The 25,637-nt window shown below is 45.3% G+C and overlaps 1 protein-coding gene across 2 annotated transcripts in view; it reads left to right on the forward strand.

The window, feature by feature from the left end:
• Positions 1 to 25,457, forward strand: part of LOC146036032 (cytochrome P450 2G1-like) — a 74,588-nt gene extending 49,131 nt beyond the window's left edge. For both annotated transcript variants that reach the window (XM_083159798.1, XM_083159799.1), the window contains 4 exons: positions 13,731 to 13,872; positions 14,358 to 14,545; positions 16,517 to 16,658; positions 20,216 to 25,457. In XM_083159798.1, the coding sequence (XP_083015924.1) occupies positions 13,731 to 13,872; positions 14,358 to 14,545; positions 16,517 to 16,658; positions 20,216 to 20,397 (654 nt within the window). In that variant the 3' untranslated portion in view covers positions 20,398 to 25,457. The remainder of the gene's footprint in view (positions 1 to 13,730; positions 13,873 to 14,357; positions 14,546 to 16,516; positions 16,659 to 20,215) is intronic.
• Positions 25,458 to 25,637: the final 180 nt, after the last annotated feature.

Consider the following 25,637-nt stretch of genomic DNA (forward strand, 5'->3'; position numbering starts at 1 on the left):
GTCCAAATGCTTATTGGACAGTTAAGAGGTGCTGCCAAGAGGGAAGTCAAGTCATGGCCAGACCAACAAATCAAGACCACCATGTTTGAATCTCGAACCGTGGCAGCGTTGAAGAAATGGCTTTATGCAAGACAGCAATTACCTAATGAGACACTAAGAAACTTTGCGTTGAGTCTTCAGGAGTCACTCAAGGCATTACAGGCTTTGGATCCTCGCGAAATTCAACAAGAAATGAGACACTGACAAATGTATTTGTAGAAGGGGCCAGGAGCAAAGATGTGAGGAAACAGCTTCGGATGTATCGATCACAGAACCCAGATGCTTCATTTTTGAAGTTTAAGGAGGCGGTACTGAAAATTTTGGAGGACGAACAGCTAGATGAAGATAAGAGCTCTGAGTCAGACGATATGGTAGAGTCAGATGTTTCACCTAAAAAACACACCGTATATAAAACCGACCTGCCAAAGAGTTTCCTGTCGCCCAACAAGTGCAAGCCCCTGTTCAACCTGACAGAGTAGGGGTCTTAGAGGGAAAGATAACACAGCTTACCAGAAGCCTTTACCTGGTCTGTCAAGAACTGAGAGAACTTAAGCAACACCAGATGCCTAACAAACTGCAAGAGTGGCGTTCAGATCGAAGAATGCCGCCTCGAAGATGGGATGTTCCAAGATTTACGGGAAGGCTACCTATGGATCAGTTTGACTCCCAAGGTAGGCCCATTTGCAGGAGGTGCCAGAGGAGCGGACATATTGCTCACAACTGTCAACAGGAAGCTTTAAATGCGGTGGTCCCGAGGCAGGGGACCGAACCTCGGGAGGAGACCAGGCAGTAGGTCCATCGTCAGAGGAATGGTAACCACACTACGTGGGAGAGTGTCTTTCGTTGGAGATCTCGATAAGGGGAGTGAAAATCCCTGCGTTACTGGACACGGGCTCCCAAGTGACAACGATTCAATTAGACGAATTTATGAAACACTGCAAGAAAGAGGAAATTAACACACCCCCTACTAACTGGATGAATTTAGTGGCAAGTAACGGTCAACCCATCCCGTGTAGTGGCTATTGGGAAGCAGAAATAGAAATTGGAAACACCAAGTTACCAGCGCAGGGCTGTTTAATTTCCACTGATAAAAATGAATATTTTCCACCTGTCATCATTGGGATGAATGTTCTACGCAACTGTCTGGATGAGATTATTTACGCCCTGAAGACCAAGATATCTTTAGTCCCTCCAGATGAAAGGAGAGTCTTACAACAGACCATTCGTTTTATACAAGGCCAAAGAAATTTTGCTAATAAGCTTGGGGAAATAGGAAAAGCACGGATCGCGGACCGAAGTCCTATAATTCTTCAACCAAATTCGAAAGGGTAATGTGGTGTAAGGCTCGAATGGGGCCAGGTGGGCGCGATTATGAAGCATTGATCGAATCTTGCGATAATGAAGGCCAGAACCCTTTTGTGGTCGCCCGTGCTCTAGCCTCCATACGGCAAGGAAGAGTACCAATACGCATATTGAACCCTCAACCCTATCCGGTTAGGTTGTTCCGATATTGTCCTGTTGCCAAGATCCTGCAAGTGACTTTCCAAGATGTATTAGGAAAAGTATTAACGGTAGCTCAATATGGGGCAAGCCCCGAGGAGCATGAATCTGACTCAACTGAATGTTCCTGGTAGACAGATGTAAAGATTGGTGATGAGGGCACTTCAGAGGAACAAAGCCAAGGAGTGATACAGATCGTGTTGAAAAATAGTGCCGCATTTAGTAAGCATGCATCCGATTTCGGCAGGTCCCTGGGAGCTTGTCACCATATACCCACTGGAACAGCTCATCCTATTAAAGAACGGCATCGTCCTTTGCCCCCTGTTCTGTACCAGCCAGTACACAATATTTTAGAGGAAATGAAAGAATCCAGAGTGATCAGGGACAGCTGTAGTCCATGGGCCGCACCGTTAGTGATCGTGAAGAAAAAGGATGGAAGTCTTCGGTGTTGTGTCAACTACCGGAAGCTCAATGCTGTGACCCATAAGGATGCCTATCCTTTGCCGCGTATTGAGGAGACTTTAACTGCATTAAAGACTGCCAAGTTTTTCTCTACACTAGATCTAACAAGCGGATACTGGCAAATCCCAATGGCCATCGAGGATGAAGAAAAGTCAGCATTCACCACCCCGATGGGCCTTTTCGAATGGGACAGAATGACATTTGGGCTGTGTAATGTACCTGCGACATTCCAACGCGTAATGGAGCACTGTCTTGGACACCGAAATTACGATATGGTCCTCTTATATTTAGATGACTTTTTTTTTTTTAAATCATATTCAGATCATCTACAACATCTCGATGACGTACTCTCCCAGCTGACTAAGTACGGACTCAAGTTAAAACCAGCAAAATGTCATCTGCTAAAGCCTCGTGTACAGTATCTGGGCCATATAGTTAGCGCCGATGGAATTGAGACAGATCCTGAAAAAACCTGTGTTGTGGAAAATTGGCCAATTCCTAAAACCCTTAAAGAAGTTAGGAGTTTCCTAGGGTTTGTAGGATACTACAGACGATTTATCAAAGAGTTTTTCCAACATTGCTAACCCACTGCATGAACTTTTGCTGGGAAAGTCCGGTGCGGATAGGAAAAGCAATATCCCTGTGTGATGGGTACATCAAAAAGCTTTTGAGCAGTTGAAATCTTCCTTACTGAAAGCTCCATTATTGGCTTATCCAGACTATGAACAGCCCTTTTATGTCAGTACAGACGCTAGCCATCAGGGACTGGGTGCCGTCCTGTATCTGAAGGAAAATGTAAATAATAAAGTGATCGCCTACGCCAGCAGAGGTTTAAGAAAAACCGAGAGAAACAGTGAAAATTACAGTACCTTTAAATTAGAATTTCTCGCTGTAGTTTGGGCAATCTCAGAAAAGTTTTAAAATTATCTAGCCGCAGCCAAAGTAATAATAACCACCGATAACAACCAGGGGCGGATCCAGGATAAAATGACAGGGGGGGCACCATGATAAAAGAGGGTTTAGGTGGGGGAGGGGTGGTGTTAGTAATGCCAGTGTACATGCTAAGAGAGTGGCAGAGAGAGGGTGGGAATGGGATTAAAAATAGGCCCTGGCATTTAAAGTACGCAGGCCCACCATGGCGACAAAAGTGAAGGATGCAGTTGTGCGCGCGCCGAAGGCGCGCTCCGGAAAAGGGGGTGTGGCCACTCAACAAGGGGCATGTCCTTGAGTGTAGTGTACAACACTATATACAACTTCTACACATTATGCAACAAAATACTAGACCCCACTATACTTGCCCCTACACATGATGCCAAATGGAATGAGCCAAAATTCACATAATGCCACATGGATTGAGCCAAAATTCACATAATAACACATGGATTGAGCCAAAATTCACATAATGCCAAATGGATTGAGCCACAATTCACATAATGCCACATGGATTGTGTCAAAATTCACATAATGCCACACAGATTGAGCCAAATTCAAAAAATGCCACACGGATTGACCCAAAATTCACATAATGCCACTAGGATTGAGCCAAAATTCACATAATGCCACACGCATTGAGCCAGAATTAACATAATGCCACACAGATTAAGCGAAAATTCCCAATACGCTTCAAAAACAGGGACATTGTCCATCAAAGGCGCGCGTTAAACATTTACACCATAATGTCCATTACACATTAAGTTACATGCCATTAAGTCCATTATGTATTATGCCAAACACCATAATGCCTATTAAAAATTATGCAACATAAGTGCTGCTTATCTACATGCTCATTGCCAAGGGTTCCATGCTCATTGCCAGAGGTTCCATGCTCGTTGCCATGTGGGATTACATGCTCATTGCCAAGGGAGAATACATGCTCGCGGTAAATAGGGGACAGCCGCCGCCAGGCAGAAGTGATAGCTACTGATAGTGACAGAGCCTGGCTGTATTCAGAGCACTGCAGGTCCCGGCTCTTTGAAATAATACCCCTTTCACACCAGAAAATGCATTCCCAGGTTGGCCCCCTTTACACCAGCCTAGTCCCTGCATTTTCTGGTGTGAGGGGGAAAGAAAACCACCCCTCCCTCTCTTTAATCAGTTATCTCATTTAACCGGCTATATCTTCAGAACCAACTGACCCATTTACATGAGACAAGTATCATATTGATTTGAGTGGGCTTTGAATGATTTTGGTCCAGTGAAACTGAAACGTTTGGTTTCAGAGTAATCTGCCATCAAAGAACATGAACAGCCATGAAATTACATTTCAAAAATAAAAAAATCAGTTTACATGCAATATCTCTGGAACCGATTGACCGATTTGGACCAGCCTGGTATCATATTGAAGGCCCAGCGATTTGGAATTGAAAGAGATCAACCACAAGCTTCTGTGATGCCAGGGAGGGAACTGGAATCCTTTGGAACTAGGTGGGGGTTGGAATTGCCGGGTCCCATATTATCCTATGGGGAAAAAAATGTTACAGCTTTGCCAGGCGATATCTTTGGTTCCCGGGGGGCTAGAGACATGGGGCTGGGCTCGTTGGAAAGCCAGGGAGGGAACTGGAATCCTTTGGAACTAGGTGGGGGTTGGAATTGCCGGGTCCCATATTATCCTATGGGGAAAAAAATGTTACAGCTTTGCCAGGCGATATCTTTGGTTCCTGGGGGGCTAGAGACATGGGGCTGGGCTCGTTGGAAAGCCCTGGTCCTCAGCTACTAAATGAAATGACAGGGGGGGGGCACGTGCTCAGGTGCCCCCCCCTGAATCCGCCACTGATAACAACCCATATGCCCATCTTCCGACAGCCCACCTGAATGCTCTGGAACAGAGATGGGTATTGAGATTGGCAAACTTTAATTATACTATCCAGTATGGTAGCAGTAAAACAAACAACGCTGCTGATGCTTTGTCCCGCTTGCCCACAGATGAGTTAATGGAGAAAGAATACGAATTGGAAGACATAGAGACTCCCCCATTTAGTTGTTCTAAAGTCAGACAAAACGTCATTACAGTGAACCCAAGGGAAGAGGATCAAGAGATCCAAGGAATCGATTGGAGTAAAGTTCAAACTCAAAGCTCTATCTTACAAGAACTAAAGCAGATGATACAGAATGACGTCCAGCTAACCAAGGAACAGAGAAAAACCGCAGACCCGGAGTTAATAAAATTGTTGAGGCATCGTGATAAAATCTTTTTCAGAAAAGGGGTAATGGTTAGGAGCATTGTTGATCCCGGAACGCATCAAAGTCTCCTGCAAATAGTCGTGCCCAGATCACAAGTGGAACATCTATTGACAGCATATCATAATGAATCTGGACATTTTGGGATGCAAAAGACTGAGGCTGTGTTGAGAAGTAGATATTTCTGGATAGGGTTAAAATCGGACGTAGAAAAGTGGTGCCAGAATTGTGCTGTCTGTTCCAGGAAAAGAAGTACTGGGCCAACACAGAAGGCCCCTTTACATCCTATCACCAGCCAATATCCCCTTGAATTAGTGGCTCTTGATCACGTAAAATTGGATATGAGTTCTCAAGGATATCAATACATGCTCACTATAACCGATCATTACAGCAAGTTTATAGTGGCTGTACCAGTGAAAGACATGACCGCGGCAGCAGTCTTCCTAAATAAGTTTGTTCGCCCTTACGGATATCCGGATCGCATTTTAACAGATCAAGGTGCAATTGTTTAAAGAACTCTGTCAACTGTATGAGTGTAAGAAATTAAGGACAACTGCCTATCATCCTCAAATGAACGAATTGTTTGAGAGGGTTAATCAGACCTTGATTGGGATGATCAGAAGTCTTCCACTTGAAAGTAGATCCAGATGGCCGAGCATCCTTCCAGAGCTCACTTATTTATACAACAACATCGAACATTGTTCTACAGGCTTCACGCCGTATTATCTTCTATTTGGCAGAAGGGGCAAACTCCCTAAAGATTTGGAACTGATGCCCGTGTTAAATGACTCCCTTCCTCCTGAAACAGATTGGAAACAAGAACACCAAGAAAGGATGAAAATTGCTAGAGAGACAGTGTTACAAAAGATGGAAATAGTGCATCAGCGACAAGAGCAAAATTATAACCTAGACGCCCGAGCAATCCCCTTACCGTTGGGAAGTCGCGTGTGGAAAAGGAAAAATCACCGTTCTGGAAAGTTAGATGACAAATGGGAAGCAGAGCCCTATAAAATTGTTGGGGTCCCAGACACCAACGTATTCACGTATCGGATAGAGAGACAAACAGATGGATACACTAGTGTGGTGCATCGGAATCAATTAAAACTGTGCACAACTGAACTGTTACCGTCTACTATGAAAGATGAAAGTGAAAGGGGGATTGGATTCCCTGAAGAAGAGAGGGGTGATCCTCTTACTGACCCCACGGCAATGTTAATGCTTATGAATGGGCCTGTTATTACCGGGACTAGTTGCCCAAGCCCACAAAGTTCATGTTATAGTCGTCATGAAATTGTAGTTGATGATATGAATAGCATTGCTTTATCAAAGATAGACATGTCTGTACCAGAGTTAAGAAGGTCAGAGAGAAGTAGTAAGGGTAACTTACCTTTACGTTATAGAGAGTAGCTTTGTATAAAATTGTTATGTACTGTACATGTTTTCCAAGGTGTAATATTTTATGTAAGAGTGCGTGGGGACTAGCAAAATTCTAGGGGGGAAGCATGTAATAACTCATAATTCATGTTGTATATATATAATATTAAGTTAAAAAGTGAACTGTGATCCCTCATAGAGGAAATAATATATCAGACTCTCACAGAGAGTTACTTGATTAACAGATGCTATATGGAGCTGTGGATGGATCCTGAGGCTGTCCTGCTGTTGAGCAAGGGCTGGAGCAAGAGACAGTGTGTGTGTGTGTATGGAGGGGGGGCACCGGTGGTTAGTGAGGCCTGGGAGAGTCTGTAAAGCCTGGGACTGAGGTTGGGCCCTCTCTGGGAGTCCCCACCGCTGCATAAGCCGGTGTCCTCCGGGATCATCTGCCCATCTGCGCCTGTCCAGGTGTAAAGCAGCTGGGTGTAGCGGCGTGTAACGGCTGGGGATCCCGCTGGCCAGGATGTTCCCGGGGGATGGCAGGGGATTCTCAAGCCAATGGTGTCTCTGCTTTAGAGGGCCGCGTCTTTGGCCAGAGGACGCTGCGCCCAGCGCAGGGACACTCGTCGCTCCTCCGCACTTTCCGTCTTCCCCTCAATCCTCCCCTGTCCTCCTCCTGTCCAAGCCAAGCGTCCCTTCTCTGGGGGATGGAAGCTCCCAGGATTGAAGCAGGCAGCAGGATTAATAGTGTCGAAGAAAGACAGGTTTCAGTGATGGCAAGAAGGTTAAGAGAGTGGGTAAGGAAAAAGTTTGTGGAAAAGCCGCTTGTTGCAGATGTATCTGGCCTTCCAGAGAGCACATGAGAATAGGAGGGAAGGGACAGGGCTAGAAAAAGTATTGTGATGTTATAGGAACTATTTTAAAAACAAAGCTTATAGTAAAATAATAATGAGGATGTATTCTGAATACAGGTTAGGGTAAATAAAATGCAAGTAATTCCATATATATTGAAGAACTAGGGAACAGTGTTTTCAGAGAGTTACTGTATGTTAGAGAAGTTCTATTTCTGTACCTGATAAATGGGGGGAACAGACATGTAGTGGATTTGAAAATACATCATTAAAGAAATTAGAAGTATACAGATGGAGCCGGACTTATTGTTGCTGGCGATCCGCCAGCAACACGGCGCTCCATCTGACGCGTCTCAGTATCCGGACGGCGGGGCGGCGAGGCGGACGCAATACTGTCCACCTCCCGCTCGAGGGGGCTGGGGGTGGACTCGAGGACACTGCGGGGGGTGCGGTCGCCCGGTGTGGGCACCGGGCGACCGAGGGCAGCACCGTCGGAAGGGGACGCGCGCGCACCTCGTGCACGCGCGTCCCCTTCCGGCATACAGATGGCGTGGGGCAGGGGATGGCGGCTGGCGTCGCCATCGCCAATCCCCTGCAAAGATGAATCCCGCTACATCTGTATATGCTATGAAAAAAAAAAAATTGATGGTGTAGATGGAAAACTTAACTCATTTTGTGTTTTTATAAGTGATAAAATTAATTAGTGAGAGATTATACTGAATTATGGGAATATACTGGGAGTATTTATATCAAGCATTTTCACGTGAGAAACCCTAAAATAAAGAGAAAAGTTTATCCAAATTTTGAGTAAAGAGCAGAGAAATCACTGATTCCATAAACAAAATATAAATGTCCAGGTTTATCATGTTTACATAAGGGATTATGGCTTCTTACACAAAATTGCACAGACTGCATTGACCAAATTGACCACACAGCTGCCCTAGTTCGGCAGCTGTGTGGGACATTAGCCAAAGGTGGATGTTTTTTAAAGAGGCAATCACTTACAAGGCATGATTTTTCCTTGTAAGTGATGGCCCCTTAAAAAAAAAAACATCTGAGTTCGGCCAGCGGTGTGTGAGTTGCAGCCCAGTCTGTTTCTCTATATAGTTATTGCTGTAGCCATTGCTGGTTAGTACTGATTGGCTACTGATTTCTTTTTCTCCAAATTGTCTCTCTCCAAACTTAAGCCCCGTACACACGGGGGAGATATATTGCTCAGCAATATATTGCTCAGTTTCTCCTTTTCATCAGCGACCAGAGATGGTCGCTGATGAAAGGGAACCTCTGCCGGGCGGTGCCGCAGAGGTAATTAGCTGGTCACAGGAGCGTGCGTGCTCACTGTGAGAGAGTGAGATGCTGCAGCTGTGATTGGATGCCACTGTTAAAGGTGCCCATACACGTTACAATTATTGTATACAATATTGTATACAATATCGCATCTCATCGCATCTCTGTTTTGCAATGAGATCAGATGAGATGAGATCTAGTACAAAAAGTATGTGCTGCACATACTTTTTGTACTAGATCTCATCTCATCTGATTTCATCGCAAAACGAAGATCGGATGAGATGCGATATTGTATACAATAATTGTAACGTGTATTGGCACCTAAATCTTTAACAGCGGTTAAAATGGGGCTGAAAACGGGAGCGCGCACCCGGCGATTTATCGCCGGGGCACACTCCCTTCACTGGCAATATGGTCGCCAGTGACCATATTCCCAGCGATTTCAGCCCCTATCGCCCCCGTGTGTACACAGCTTGAGATAAATACCCCCTTATATGTAGTAATAGTAGTGTTGCATAATTATAATGGAGCATATGGAGGAATGATTTTTTTATTAAACATTGGAAAACCTTTGCATACATTATATACCGCGTTTCCCCGATAATAAGACACTGTCTTATTTATTTTTTTCAGTCCAAAAAACACCATAGTGCTTATTTTCAGAGTAGGTCTTATTATAATTAACATTGACAGAAAATTCAATAAGAAGGTAATTGTGAACAAAAAAAATGTACCTCTATTTAAAAATGGTCATGTCATCTTCTTCAACATCATCTTAAGTGTCTATACCCCGAATTCTGCACGCCAGCGTCATTCACAGAAAGGGAAGGGTGCGTGCTCACTGTGAGAGAGTGAGATGCTGCAGCTGTGATTGGATGCCACTGTTAAAGGTGCCCATACACGTTACAATTATTGTATACTAGCTGACCCACCCGGCGTTGCCCGGGAAACCCTTGGGGTTTCTTTATTTCCAAAATTGCTGATAAATGTAATCTTACAATATGCTGTGCCAAAGACCTAAGATTGTAATTTGTTATAGATTCCACCATAATGTTAGAATGTGTTTGCATTGATACTCAATGACGGCAATGAAATCAGGTGTGGTGTTGTTGTTTGAAACACAACGCTCCTGAGTTGATAACTTGTATGTGTTGATGAATTCCACATCCACTCCTGAGATTTAGCACCTACTGTATGACATATCCTCCAACATCTGAGGGTCAGAAATCGGTACAAAATCAGAAAGGGACGTGGCCACACCTCCATTTCTATACTTTCAAATTGTACAGTTTCTAGGGTGTGTAATTACAGGCGCTGAGTGCGAAGGGACCGGGGTGGGCGTTACTTACCCCGCCATAATTAATAAAAAATTCACAGCTCCCTGCCACTGCCACTCCCCTCACCGAACCTGCAACAGTCTCTGAGGTCTGGGGATCTGTAAAGCACATGCACTGGGCATCTCTACCAAACAGTGGGGCAGCCCCTGAGTGTGGGAGCAGGTCCACGGGCCTGGCCACATGATGTCATGACGCGACGCACGCTACCCGCACCACTGTAATGCCCCACTGGGAATGGGTGCAATGGGCCAAATTCTTCCTTACACCCGCCGAGCCAATCCACTGATCCAGCCATCACAATCATCAATGGGTGCATTGATAAAAAAGAATTGCCATGTTACAAAGTGTACAATTTACTCAATAAATCGTGAAAAAAATGTAAGTGTACATAGAAGTACAATCAAGAAATGAAAATAGGATTAAAAAATAAGTTCAGATTCAAACTGATAATTGTTTGGATGGGGTGGGTTGTGAAACAAATCTATAGGTGGGGGTATGGATATTGTGGGCATAATTGGTTTTTGTTACACCTACATGGGGCCCTCAATTGATGGGATTTTCACTGCAGTGTCACGGTCACATTGTCACCATAGGGGGATTCCCAATTGGGGTCCAGGTGGTCTTTTAGGGACCCTTTACAATCCTGTAGGTCTCTTCCCCTTGAGCTTACGGTCTCCCTTAATGATAGTCAATCACTGAGGGAGACCATAGGCTCCAGGAGAAGAGACCAACGGAATTGTAAAGGGGTCCCTAAAAGACCACCTGAACCCCAATTGGAAATCCCCCTACGGTGACACTGTAGTGAAAATTTCTCATCATCTGGGTACCCCCTGTAGGTGTACCAAACACCAATTATGCCCACAATATCCATACCCCCTCCACCTATAGATTTGTTTCGCAACCCACCGCCATCCAACCCACCGCCATCCAAACAATTATCAGTTTGAATCATAATTTATTTTTTAATCCTACTTTGATTTCTTGATTGTACTTCTACAGTATGTACACATTTTTTTTCACGATTTATTGAGTAAATTGTACACTATAACATGACAAATCTTCATCTCAGTCTTATTCTTCAACTTCTTACACTCATAACATTCAAACAAATGCATGCAGCGCTCATGCCCATTGACCAAACATTATCTATGAACCAAAAGAGTCTGGGAAACCCTTAAGGCAGAGCTGTGCCTGATATCCAACTGACTAACAGGGTGAGTGCAGTGTACCCACTTTGTATTGATCAATGGGTGCATTGGCCAGGACAAAGATTTCTCAGTGCAACTGGAGGACTGGAGAGACGGATATGGGGAACAAAGTAGAAATGGTACATTAGGTACAGTTTTTATTTGCCGGTACAGACTGTTAAATAAATGGCAAATTATTTTTTATGTGTTCTGTGTGTTTGTGTGTGTTGTACTGTTTTTGTGTGTGTGTTGTAATGTATGTGGTTTTGTGTGTTATATTGCATACCTCCCAACAGTCCCGATTTTATCGGGACAGTCCCAATTGTCAGGGCCTGTCCCGATGTCCCACCTGCGGGCGGCAGTGTCCCGCGGTGTGGGGGGGCTGTTGGGAGTCCCCCCTGTCAGCTGCTAAGCAGCGGGGAATAAACGCTGTGCGCATGCGCACAGCGTCTATTCCCGCAGCCAGGGGACTGGGGGCATGGCTAGAGGCTCACAGAGCCTCTGGGTCATGCCCCCATAGCGGCAAAATGGGGGCGCGTGGCCTCGCGGAAGAGCCATGAGTATAGGCCACGCCCCCAAATTAGGCCACGTCCCCGAAAATTTCGACGCGCCTCTGGCACGCAGGAGCATTGTCCCGCCTGCAGAGCTTCAAAAGTTGGGAGGTATGATATTGTATGTATCTGTCCAATGCGTAAGTGTGTGAGGTGTGCTATGTATGTGTGTGTTGTGTCTTTGTGTATCTGTGCAAAGTTTAAATGTGTATTTTGTGTGTGTTGTACTGTTTTTTGGGTGTGTGTGGTGAATGTGGGTGTGTGTTGTGCTGTTAGAGGTATGTTATGTGTGTGTATGTGTGCAATGTTTAAGTGTGTGTTCTGTGTATTGTACTGTTTTTGGGTGTGTGTTGTAGTGAATGTTGGTGTGTGTTGTACTGTGAGTTGTGTGTTATGTGTGTGTGTTGTGTTGTGTGTATATCTGCCGAATGTGTAAGTTTGTGAAGTGCGCTACGTATATATATGTGTGTAGTGTGCTGTGCATATCCTGGCAATGTTTAAGTGTGTTTGTGTTCTCAGTGGCGTAGCTTGGTTTGGGGCGCTCCCCCCCCGCCGTTAATGGGGGGGCGCCTCTCCCCCTCCCCGCCAGCCTCCCCACCCCCGCCGTTAATGGGGGGGCGCCTCCCCCCTCCCCACCCCGGCCGCCGATGCCCTCCCCCCCCACATCGCCGCAGGCTTACCTGTCTGCTCGTCCCGGCTCCCCTCCTGGCTTCAATTAATAATTCTATTCAGACGGACCACGATAAAATGGCCGCCCCCATACCGCAAACAGTTTCAGAGAACTGTCTGCTTTATGGGGCGGCCATTTTATCGTGGTCCGTCTCCATAGAATTGATTGAAGCCAGGAGTTGTGTGTTTGTTGTACTGTTTTTGGGTGTGTGTTGTACTGTGTATGGATTTGTATTGTACTGCATGCGGTGTGTTTCCAGCGATTTCAGCCCCTATTTCCCCCATGTGTACACAGCTTAAGTGTGTGAGGTGCTCTATGTATAAATGTGTGTTGTGTGCTATGTGTGCGTAAGTGGTGTACTGTGTGTGTGTGCGTGTACAATGTGTACGTGTGTGTGTGTTATGTGTGGTCTATGTATATCCTCAATTATTTCCTAATTGTTTAAAACCTTCACCATAATGTTAGAATGTGTCTGTCATACTCAATGACAGCAATGAAATCAGGTGTGGAGTTGTTCCTTCGTCCACGGTTTCCCAGATCGTCGATCTTTTCCCCAGATCATCAATGAAGGAAAATTAAAACTTGGTGTTTTTTAAAATTCTAAGTGAAATTTCCCAAAAACGGCTTCGAGGTGCACACCACCGGGTCCAGAGGTATCTTGTTGCCGAATTTGGTGTCTCTGAGTGCCACGGTGTGTCCGCAATGCGACGGACACGCACACACACACGCACACACACACGCACACAGACTCTTCAACTTATTATATAGAAGACAATATTGTATACAATATTGTATACAATATCGCATCTCATCGCATCTCTGTTTTGCAATGAGATCAGATGAGATGAGATCTAGTACAAAAAGTATAAATCTTTAACAGCGGCATCCATTTCATGTGAGGAGGGGAGGGGCGGAGTTGGCGGAGGGGAGCATTGTAGTATAGCTCAGGGACTTGGCAAAATGGGGATTTAGCTAGGTCTTATTTTCGGAGTAGGGCTTATTTTGGACTGTTCTGCATAAGTAAGGGTAGGGCTTATTATCAGGGTACATCTTATTATGGGGGAAACAGTAGTATTTACTGTATGAATGTCAAATTATTATATTGAAAAAGATTGTAAGCTTGCGAGCAGGGCCCTCCTACCTCTATATCGGTCTGTTACTACCCAGTTTGTTTATCACTGTTGTTTCCTATTGTATAGTGTGATGGAATATGCTGTAAACTGTAAATAAAAAGGTAATAGAGACTTTACATTGGATCGGTGATAATTATCAGTGCATTCTCTTAACTTCATCAGGAGAAAGATAACCCCGACAGTGAATTTAATATGAAGAATTTAGTGGCAAACGCATTGCAGCTCTTCTTTGCTGGGGTGGAGACTATGAGCACAACGCTCACCTATGCTTTCTTAGTTCTCCTGAAACACCCTGATGTCCTCGGTGAGTTATTTAATAAAATCGTTCTCTTTGTACACTTAGCATCATCATATTGATAAGTAAATGGCACTTGGTGAATACCGAATAAGATGAAGTTGCTCTAAAGAGCCAATTTATCACCATCCGCATTCTCAGATGCAGATGTGCTGTGAGAAAGCTTTGTCCCTGCCGTGCCCCTCTGAACCATTATCCAGGTATTTTTCCTTAAAAAATATCCCCAGTAATTGCTGTGCATGTGCCATCGATATCATCGCTACTGCTACCATCGGCATCCTCCTCCCCCGTGCTGTGTCCCCCCCCTCCCCCCATGGTTTTAAAAACAAAATCAATTATTTAACACATTAACACACAAATTAGGTATTAGAATTTGTGGGGTTTTTCTTTTGTATTGCGGTGTATTTACAAAATGTGAAAATTTTACAGCCACATCCCATTATGAGGCTGATGATGATGATTTCTGTTACGTATGTATTTTTTATGTTCTCAAGTCAAGGCACATGAGGAAATTGACAATGTCATTGGTCGAAACCGCAGCCCAACTATGCAAGACAAAAGCAGCATGCCTTACACAGAAGCAATGACTTATGAAATCCAAAGATTCATCGACCTGGTTCCCTTGGGTTTACCACGGAGAACAATTAGAGAGGTGACACTAAAAGGATACACACTACCAAAGGTATGCAATATTTCTGGGATCTGGATGGCTGGATGACAATATCTAGGTCGATAGTCAATACTGTGGGGGAAATTTACTAAATACGGCCGTAAATTCATGTTTTTAGAATTTACTATGGCCATTCGTATTCTTTTGACTATTCAGGAATACGAATGTACTGTATATGCCATCGAAAGAATACTACTAGAAATCACCATTCATTCAAATGGTGATTCCTACTTTACTAACCAGCCGTCTGTAATATACGGCGCCGGTAATTGAGCCGAAAATACGGCTGGAAAATACTCCTAATTTTCCAGCCGTATTTGGCAGAAGCCTGCATGGATCGGTCAGATCTGTGCAGGCTTCATAGTGTAAAATAAAGAAATAAAAAAACTGACGTGGGGTCCTTCTGTCCGTGAGTTACCAGCCCCGGCCTCCAAGAGCCATTGCTGGTTTTAGAAATTCAGGGAGAAAAAGAAGTTGGGGTCCCCCTGAATTTCTGAAACCAGCCTTTTCTGTGGGGTCTGCCTCTTCTGTTTCCTTGTTATTGACATTGTCATCCTAAACATTGCACCCAGTATTCCTATGTGCATTGAATTGTATTGCTAATTTATTTACTATGAAACAATTCCATTACCTAAATATGGGAAGTTTAGACAGCAGCGGAACACAGCAGGAAGTGTCTATTTTTACAAGACGCCGCCTACGGCATTAGCATATATTAGTACAGCCGCTGCTACACAGCAGATGTACTAAAGAGTCCATCTGTGAATCGGACCCATAGTTTCTTCATAATAGTTCTTACATGAAAGCTTGTAATGTTACATTTTTATGATAGAGCATTTGTCATAGTAGTCTATATAGTACTATTATTATACATTTTGAAAACAAATTTGTACTGCGATCAGATCTGAATAAGGGCCTACCTCCCACAGACAAGTGTTGCATATCAAATTACTCAGCGCATCATGTTCCGACCGAGATGCATTTTTGGCAAAAACACCCCATGTCCAATGTTAATGGAGTTGCACAGTACCTGGCGTCTCACTTACTCCTGCTTTACACCTGCTTAGTTTACTTTTCTGTATCAGATCTTCATTCTACATTCCATTAACTCTATTCTTTAGGTGCTTATTCATACCTCCCAACTTTATGATGTGCTGCAGTCAGACATCTGTGCGCGGCCAAAATTTGGGGGCATGGTCTAGCGGCAAGGGGAATGTGAACTAAGAATCACATCATTCTGCGAGGCCACGCCCCCATTTTGACGCTGTGGGGCATGGTAAAAGGCTCTGAGTTCCTAGCCATGCCCCCAGCCCCTCTGCCTGCGTGAATAGACGATGTGAGCAGGCACACACCATCTATTCACTGCTCAGCTGAGTGACAGTGGTGACAGGGGGGACTCCCAACTGCCCCCACCCTCCACCCCCACTGAGGGACAGTGCCGGCCCCAGAAGGGATGTTCCCCATAAAACCACGGAAAGCGGGACAGTTGGGAGGTATGGATTAATGTCTTAACTGTTTGGTAGTCCTGTTGTCTCGTAGCTTATTGTGCTGCTTAAGGTGTCTCTCTGACTAAACGTACACTGTAATAGACACTGGAGCGGATGTATTAAACCTTAACAAGAGATAAATGCAAGGGTAATAAAGAGAGATAAACATCCAGCCAATCAGCTCCTTACTGACTTTTTTCAAACACAGCCTGTAACATGACAGTTAGGATGTGATTGGCTGGACGTTATCTCTCTTTATCACCCTTGCATTTATCTCTTGTTAAGGCCCCAGTGTGTCTCATCATACAGTAACTCCTCACAGAACAATCTATCTTTGCTTTATAAAGGTCATGTTTATTTCTTTATACCATTGGATTGATAAGCAGAAAGCATGTAGATCAATAAAGGAAATGCAGATCAATAAAGGATGTACCTTACAGATTGAGCGGTGTTGGCACTTATTGCATTTTCACAGTCAATTCTCCTATGTTCCCAGGACACCGATGTTATCCCAGCACTGACTTCTGTGCTACAAGATCCATCCTGTTTTAAGTACCCAAAAGAATTCAACCCTGAAAATTTTCTCAATGAGAAGGGAGAGTTTCAGAAGAATGGCGCCTTCATGCCTCTAGCTGCAGGTAAATACCATATTGGCCCTTATTCAGGTTGGTTCCTTAGCACAGGGGAGCGATGTTGTGCAACTGCGTATGTATATAAACTTTTATGTCTATGTGCAGCCGCTTTGCGCAAGGGGGCGCTGCAAATTGATTATTCCCTGGCCCGTTCGCACGCAGCAGTGCAGACAGGGGGCGGCAGACATGGGTTGCGCGCATGGGAACGACCAACATTTCATGGGTGTTCCCATAAAAAAATAGGTGTTCCCATGGTAATTTGCCGGGAATGGGCAGCAGACGTCACTGGATGTCAGCTGCAAGCCCTCTTCCCGTAAAGGCATTCTTCACATGCTTGGGCACAGGTGAGCCCTGATTTGGAGATTGGACTACACGTTGAAACAAACATTTGGACAGATTGATCGCATCCACAGAGAACTGTGCGCATTTTATTTGGACAATATATATATATATATATATCTTATATATTTAGCCAGATCTGTCACTCATCACTCATCCCCTGTGTAGGTAACGTTCCCGCCCAGCAGGATACACAAACCCACCCCCCAGGCAAAAGTGTTCTATGTGTATAACGTTCTACACATTCCACCCTCTTGACATCACCTCCCCCCGCCCAGCCAGAGATACAGTACATGCCCACCATCCACCATTACTCCTGCAACCCCCCCTCTGCCAGCAAACCCCCCCCGGACACCCACGACCCCCCTCCCGCGATTCGCGGCACCCCCAGCGCCCCCCCTCCCCCCATTTGCGGGACCCCCGTGCCCCCCACCCCCGTGACCCCCCCTCCCCCCATTCGTGGGACCCCCATTTGCGGCACCCCCGCGACCCCCCCTCCTGCGATTCGTGGCACCCCGCGACCCCCCCTCCCACGATTCGTGGCACCCCCGCGACCCCTCCCGCGATTCGCGGCACCCCCGCGACCCCCCCTCCCCCATTCACTGGACCCCCGTGACCCCCTGGCCCCCCCTCCCATGATTCGCAGGACCCCCGTGACACCCCCCCTCCCGTGATTCGCAGGACCCCCGCACCCCCCTCCCGCGATTCGAGGCGACCCCCCTCCAGCGATTCACAGCGCCCCCCTCCCGTGATTTGCGAACCCAAGCCCCCTCCCACGATTCGCGGACCCCCCCTCCCGCTATTCACGGCACCCCGCGGACCCCCTCCTGCGATTTGCGGCCCTACGCGACCCACCCCTCCCACGATTCGCGGGACCCCCACGTCCCCCCTCTCTCGTAATTCGCAGGACCCCCACGAACCCCCTCCCGTGATTCACGGCGCCCCCCTCCCGTGATTTGCGCCCCCCTCCCCGTGATTCACACACCCCTCCCATGATTCACGGCACCCCCCGCACCCGCCCTCCCATGATTTCCGGCCCCCACGACCTCCCCTCCCGCGATGTCGTGCAAGATGTATGCGCACCTGGAGCAAGAGTCCCAGTGCGAATACATCTGCACAAGATGTGAGCGAACATCCGCCCTGGAAGCCCAGGTCACTGATCTAGAGCGGGCCGTCCAGCGACTGAGAGACATTTACAATCTTGAGCAAAGCCTAGAAAGAAAGGTGGAGGAGTTGCAGATGGGGTCACTGGTAGAGGAGGAGGATCAGGCAGCCAGCTGGGTCACAGCTAGAAGGGGAAACAAGAGGGACAGGAGGGACAGGAAAGACATCTTGGATCTATCACACCCGAACAAATTTGCCCGGTTGGACGAAGTTTCGGGGAGGATAGAGACGAAATGACGGAGCTGGAGGAGACTGCTCCCTCTAGCAACCAGAGGAGCGGTCCCTCTAGCTCAAACGGGATGACAGTTAGTGAGGTACCAAGGCAGATAGTGGTGGTAGGGGATTCCATCATTAGGAGAACAGACAGGGCAATCTGCTATCGGGACAGCGATTGCCGCACGGTCTGTTGCCTCCCGGGTGCTCGGGTATGGCACATCGCGGACCGAGTCGACAGATTGTTGGGAGGGGCTGGGAGCAACCCGGCGGTCTTGGTGCACATCGGCACCAACGACAAAGTCATAGATAGGTGGGGTGTCCTCAAGAAAGAGTATAGGGAATTAGGTAAGAAATTAAAGGCGAGGACATCTAGGGTAATTTTCTCGGAAATATTACCAGTGCCACGCACTAGCTCAGGGAGGCAGAGGGAGATCAGGGAGGTAAATGTGTGGCTTAAGGATTGGTGTAGGAAAGAGGGATTCGTGTTCATGGAACACTGGGCGGACTTCTCGGTCAGGCGCCATCTTTTTTGCCGTGATGGATTGCACCTGAACGAGGAAGGGGCTGCGGTGCTGGGGGGAAGGATGGTTAAAGGGTTGGAGGAGATTTTAAACTAGGCGACGGGGGGGTGGGGGCAGCAAGACATTATGGGACCATCAGGGAGAGAAGCCGGACTGGGATCAGAAAGCATATGGGAGAAGGAGATGGGGGGGGGGGGGGGCAGAGACATAGACAAAGTCCTGGGACATAACAAGGGTCTAATCGGGGGTAACTCCCAGGGTGCATCAGGAATGTCATGTAATAAAATGTTATGTTGTAACAGTCACGTTACCCCATTACCGTTCTTAGGTACAGATGATCTTAGTATACGGGAAGGAGGGACGGACAGAGGAAGAATTCCCAGAACTATAAATAGGGCAGGCAGTGTGCATGGTGGGGAGGGCTGTAGAGAGTCTACTGAAGGGGAGAGGGGAAAGAGGAAGCTAGTAAAGAATTCAAATGGGTCCTGGGGTGAAACTAATCACAATATTAGAGCCATATCTAAAAATAAACATAAATTAAAATGCTTACTGGCTAATGCAAGAAGCTTAGTGAGTAAAATCGGGGAGCTAGAAACGGTGATCCGTAGGGACGACTACGATATCATTGGTATTACTGAAACATGGTGTAATGAGTCGCATGACTGGGCATTAAACATGGAGGGATATACACTCTACAGGAAAGAAAGGGAAAATAGAAGGGGCGGGGGTGTGTGCCTATATGTAAATAATAACTTAACATCATGTGAGAAAAATATGAGCACAGACCTGGAAGAAGACAACTCGGAGACAGTGTGGGCAGAGATAACCGACAATAATAAAAAAACAAAAAACAAAATTATAATAGGGGTATGCTATAGACCACCAAATATAAACCAAATTAAACAAGCATCAAATCAGGGTCAGGTATTAATTATGGCGATTTTAATTTTCCCGACATTGATTGGGAAAACGAAACAGGTAAATCAGCAAGAAGCAATGGGTTCTTAAGCTTACTTAAAGACCAGTTTATTACACAAATGGTAGAAACTCCAACTCGTGATGAGGCACTCTTGGACTTAGTATTAACAAATAACCCAGACTTAGTTTCAAACACAAAAGTAATTGAACAATTAGGGAACAGTGATCACAATATGGTTTCACTGGAATGATTGAGAATTATTTGCTATATTATTAAACGTTCCCTATGTTTTTTTCATAATGTGGTGAGTGGTTGTATAAAGCCCTTACTTCTAGGTTTAAAGTGAATTATTTTTATTATTATGTGTGATCCTTTCTTATTATTTCATCATGTCTGCTTCAAAGGAAAGAGAAACTGCCTCGGAGAGCCCCTGGTACGAATGGAACTATTCCTCTTCCTGGCCATACTCCTGCAAAACTTTAACCTGAAATCCCCTGTGCCACAGGAAGAGCTGGACGTCACACCCAATATATCTGGATTAGCAAATCTTCCCAAATCATACACAATTGCTTTTATTCCTCGTTGACTGTTAAAGTGCAAGTGTTTATCTGTGGAGAATTTAGTAAAGTATGTTTTAGGTACAGATTTATTAGCTGTATTATATATTTTTACTATAATAATGAGAAAAAAGGGAGTTTTGCATTATTTTAGTATCACCTACAGTAAATTCCTTAAAGGTCTTTTGGAGCAGTTTTTCAGATCCACTGCTCCAAATTTTTTAATTCCCCCCTATTTTTAGTAACCAAACCACATTTCCCATAATAGGAAATGTGATCTCTGCAAATGTATCTAAAAACAAAATGTTAAAAAAAATTCCACAGTTAGTATTATGATAATAACACCTCAGCTGATGCCTCAAGGCAGAGAAAGCTGTGCGGGTACCAAGCCAGTGTGATCAGTGTATTAAAAAAAAGAGAACACAAACACGGAAAAATATCAGCGCTAATCCCAACAAACACACTGGGAGACATTGTATGGGATGAGATTTTTAGACTTTCTGCGAATTTTCTCGCAAAAACGTCCGAAATCGCATTTTTTTACATTTTCGCATATTTAATGAGCTCCGAAAATGTGAAAAAAATGCGATTTTTGGCAACAAGTTGGACACACTGGAAATGCGATGGCTGCTTTTCGCAGCACATCGCATCCAGATGTTTTCACATGGAAAAGTATACAAATCGCATATTTAATGGTATGCGATTTGTATAAAGTGTGACTATAATTCGCCCAAAAATCAGACCAGGTTCTGATGGGCGAATTAGCCAGAAACCTGCACAGATCGCAATGTTCTGTGCAGGTTTCTGTTGAAAAAAAATAAAATAAACAGTTAAAATAAAAAAAAAACGAGCGCGGGGTCCCCCGCCCGAGCATACCCAGCCCTGGACCAAGGCCCCGGAACTGGACTCTTCTGCCCTGGAGCCTCGGAACCCCAGGACCAGCCAAAAATCAGACCAGGTTCTGATGGGCGAATTAGCCAGAAACCTGCACAGATCGCAATGTTCTGTGCAGGTTTCTGTTGAAAAAAAATAAAATAAACAGTTAAAATAAAAAAAAAACGAGCGCGGGGTCCCCCGCCCGAGCATACCCAGCCCTGGACCAAGGCCCCGGAACTGGACTCTTCTGCCCTGGAGCCTCGGAACCCCAGGACCAGCCCCGGAACCAGGACCAAGGCCCCGGAACCGGACTCTTCTGCCCTGGAGCCCCAGAACCCCAGGACAAGCCCTGGAACCAGGACCAAGGCCCCGGAACCAGACTCTTCTGCCCTGGAGCCCCGGAACCCTAGGACCAGCCCCGGAACCAGGACCAAGGCCCCAGGACCGGACTCTTCTGCCCTGGAGCCCCGGAGGCCGGACCCAGGATCCAGGGACCGACCTACGGGCTCAAGGTAGGTAAGTATCAGTGTGTGTGTGCTGTGTATGTATTAAACTTTTATTTTTCAGGGTGTCAGTGTGTTTTATTTAACTATTTTTTGCACTTTAGAACTACAAGTGCCAGCGGGCCCTTTAATGCCCCGCATGCTGGGACTTGTGGTTCTCCAAGTCCCAGCATGCGGGGTAGGCTTGCTGGGACTCATAGTTCGCCAGTAGAAAACAATAGTTTATCTTCTTTTTTTTTTACACAATCCATCAGCCCGATGCCCACCGCCCAGGGGCATCGGGGACAGCCCCGGACTTTCAGCATGGGCTGGAAAGTCCTGGAGGGGGGGGACCCCTTCATTGGGGGGGTCCCCACTTCCCCAGGACCCCTGCCCATGCTGACCAGCCACGGGGATAATGCTTTGGCCGCAGGACCTTATATAATAAGTGTCCCCCGGCTGTGGCATTACCCTGCTGGCTGGTTGGGTCCGGAGCTGGTTCTTAAAATACGGGGGACCCCTAGTCAATTTTTTCCCCCGTATTTTGGGAACCAGCGCCGGACCTTGAGCCTGGTGCTGGTTTCATTAAATCAAGGGGACCCCTATTTGTCGGGGACCCTGATTTTATGTCACCAGCCCCAGCTCAATGAGCCCGGGGCTGGTTATGCTCGGGCGGGGGACCCTGCGCTCGTTTTTTTTTTTTTTTGATTTGCGCTTTCCTGCAAACGTGCGATTTTCAGACATGAAAATCGCACATTTTCAGGACTAAAAGACATTGCACCACCTCGCACGTATTCGCACTATTTGGCCCGTTTTTCGCATCTCATTAAATATGCGTAAAACGGCCCAATCTTGCGATTTGCAAAAGTGCGAAGTGGTGCGATAAAAAAAAACGCGATTTTATCTCATCCCATAGAATGCCACCCACTGTCTCCTATTTCAAAAAAAAGGTTTAGGTGTAGACCATATACACTGCTGCGCATATATATTTAAAAAAATTAATTAAACATACAATGCCCCAGCAGGTTCCAGCAGCGTGTAAAAGGGAAATGCCTATTTCCCCCAAATACAGACCTCAGAACAAGAAAAACATATACGACGCGCTAGAAACCATGTATAGAATATAAATTTATTATATAGAAACTCACTGGCCAGTGATAAAACACGATATACACTCTAATTATAAAATATTATATATGTGTACATGTTAGACATAAATAAATGACCAAATATTAAAAAGACCTTAATATCACGCCTGGATATTTTGGAACCAGGACCTTAATATCTGTCCCAATATAGTGGTAAATGGAATGGTGTTTTTAAAGCTCCACTCAGATAAAAGGATTCCAAGATTAAGTCTGGCCAGACATAGTAAAAAAACAAAAAAAGTCTTTCTGAAAATTAAAAATATGTGTAGGAACGTCCTCCCTGTACCTTTAGCTGGTAAGCCGGTCTATAGAAGTAGTAGTGATCTTGGCTCTTTGTAGTAGGGAGCCCGGGCTCTTTCCAACCAGGGATGAAATGTTCGCTGAGTTGAACAGCTGTACAGTGGTAAATAGTGGGACGTCCTATATTGCGGAGAGATGAAAAAAAAAGTAACTGCTCAATGACGCGTTTCCCCGCCTCCGTTAATAATAATTGAACCTGTGGACATGGCACATACCCCCACAGCGGTGAAAAAATAGGTGAGTGACTTGCCCCTGTTAAGCCACACCCTCAAATGAGACCACACCCTTTTTAGGACACACCCCTTAATTTTTTTTTCACGCGCAGCTAGGCCGTGCACAAAACCATTCTCTCTGGGCTGGGACCACGCATTAGCATATTTCTAGATTCGCCTATGACCCCTGGTGTAGTGAAGTGATCACCATAGTGTAGTAACTGTTATTAACAATTAAAAAGGTTATTAAAACAGAGCAAGATTAAGACAAATGAAGACTCTCACCATAAATTCTTGCCCACAAATAAATGCAGCCAAAAAAGCATGAAGATGTTATCCCATATGACAGGCGTCCCTGGATGTGGGGGTGTGGTGAGGGTCACAAAAGTCCTCCTCTGCTGGAACTCTCCAATATCGTTTGTTGGTATTGTATGTAATTCTTTGAAGTGGTTCTTCATATTTTTGGAAGGGTGTTCTAGGCTGCTTTATAGCGCATGATATACTGGTCTGTAATATTTTTTGTTTATTTAGAGACCCTTATTCTGTTTGACTCGCAAGGCTGCTACATTTGCAGCCTTTCGAGTCCTCCAAATGCCACTTGCCACTCACGTGTCCCCCCCCCCTGCACGCCATGTTCTCCCGCACATTTCATCTATCTGACTTCTTCAAGGGGATAAATGAAACGCGTTGGAAAACCTACTGCCTCCTGCCTAGCACAAAAGAAAAGATAAGCATTTAGCTATAGTTGTCCTCTTCTTATTACCTCATGTTTTTATGTCTTTACAATAAATACAGTAGTTTAAAAAAAAAATATTTTTAAATTTTTTTATATTGTACTAATTAAATTTGCCCCTCTTTATAACTATTTACTTGTTTATATCTTAGTAATTTTTACATATCCAGTCAATTATCACTATTTTATAAATTATGCAATTAGTCGCCTAATCCATATCCATTGTTTCCATAAATGTACATACATTTCTAAATTACATTTGCTACAAAAAACTGCTCATTTCTCACTCTGGGGCTGATGCAGAATCACACACCAGCCCATCTGCGGACTGTTTCCTGAATATTTTCACCCTGTGCTTGCATTGGTGACTCAAGCCATGATCTAACGTGTGGTATTAAAGGAATTGTGTGGTATGCACCGGGCACTTATGCAGGGTCCCAGTGACAATAGCGATGGCTATGAAACCACAGGGCAGGAAGTTGGGCTGCATACAAGCTAATATACACATTTAAGGGTCCGATTCTGGTCACTCGTACTGATCCGAATTTGGCCCCTGCCGCAATGGTCGGGGTTTGCACATGCGCATTTCTGTTTACTCGCCAAGCAGTTTGCAGCGGGGAGGGTTGGGCGAATGATGTCATGCCCTTCAGAGATCATAAGGATGCACCAGATTGTTTTACTAACCCTGCACATTAATGGGCATCCTGGTTTTGTGCTGTTATAGTGATTAATAATATTCATATGCTATATATAGGTGCTCTGGCCCAATGTTTATTTAGAATGATGTACCCATCTACTGTATACAGAAATCATTATTATATACTGTTTATTGAAGCCTTACAATCTTCAAGTACAAAACCAAGACAGTTGCATGTCTCGCAATTATTCTAAGCACCTTCAAGTTACTTGCCACTAGCACTGGTGTCTTGCAAGCAGGGCTGGCTCTACTTTTAGGCAGCTGCCTGTCAGAATCAGGGGGCCACATGAAGTGTTGCTATCTCAAAATCAAGGATGACCCTGGGAGAGGCATTCTTGTTGAACTCAATGCATATGGAAGGTGTGGAACTTCTAAGGCACCACCTCCACACTTTCACCTGAGGTTCTGGAAAGTCGGTTATTGTGGTGTGGGTGGTGGGAGCAGTAAGCTGTAGTTTTGTGTAGGGTTCCGAAAACCTTGCACCGGCCCTGCTTACAAGAGTTAGTGCTATTATATGTTTTTATTTTATATGTTTTAATTTCATTTTACCAAATATTTTGGATTGCTAGTAGACTGTTCTCTATGAATCTGTTCCCGATAAAGTGGTGAGTGATGGACTTTATTAAATATGTTTTTTTCTATGATGCGTGTACTGTCTTTATTGAACTCTCTTTATGGAGAACTGTAACACTTTGCAGCTTATTAGCTCAGAATTGGGTAAGCACAGGAAGCAGTGGTGTAGTTAGGTGCCATGGCGCCCGGAGCAAGGGCATGTTTTGCGCCCCCCCTCCCCCCCAATATGTCATAGGTGAGGCTCCTGC

Source organism: Crinia signifera, chromosome 9 (assembly GCF_055691185.1).
Source record: "Crinia signifera chromosome 9, ASM5569118v1, whole genome shotgun sequence".
Classification (NCBI taxonomy): Eukaryota; Metazoa; Chordata; class Amphibia; order Anura; family Myobatrachidae; genus Crinia; species Crinia signifera.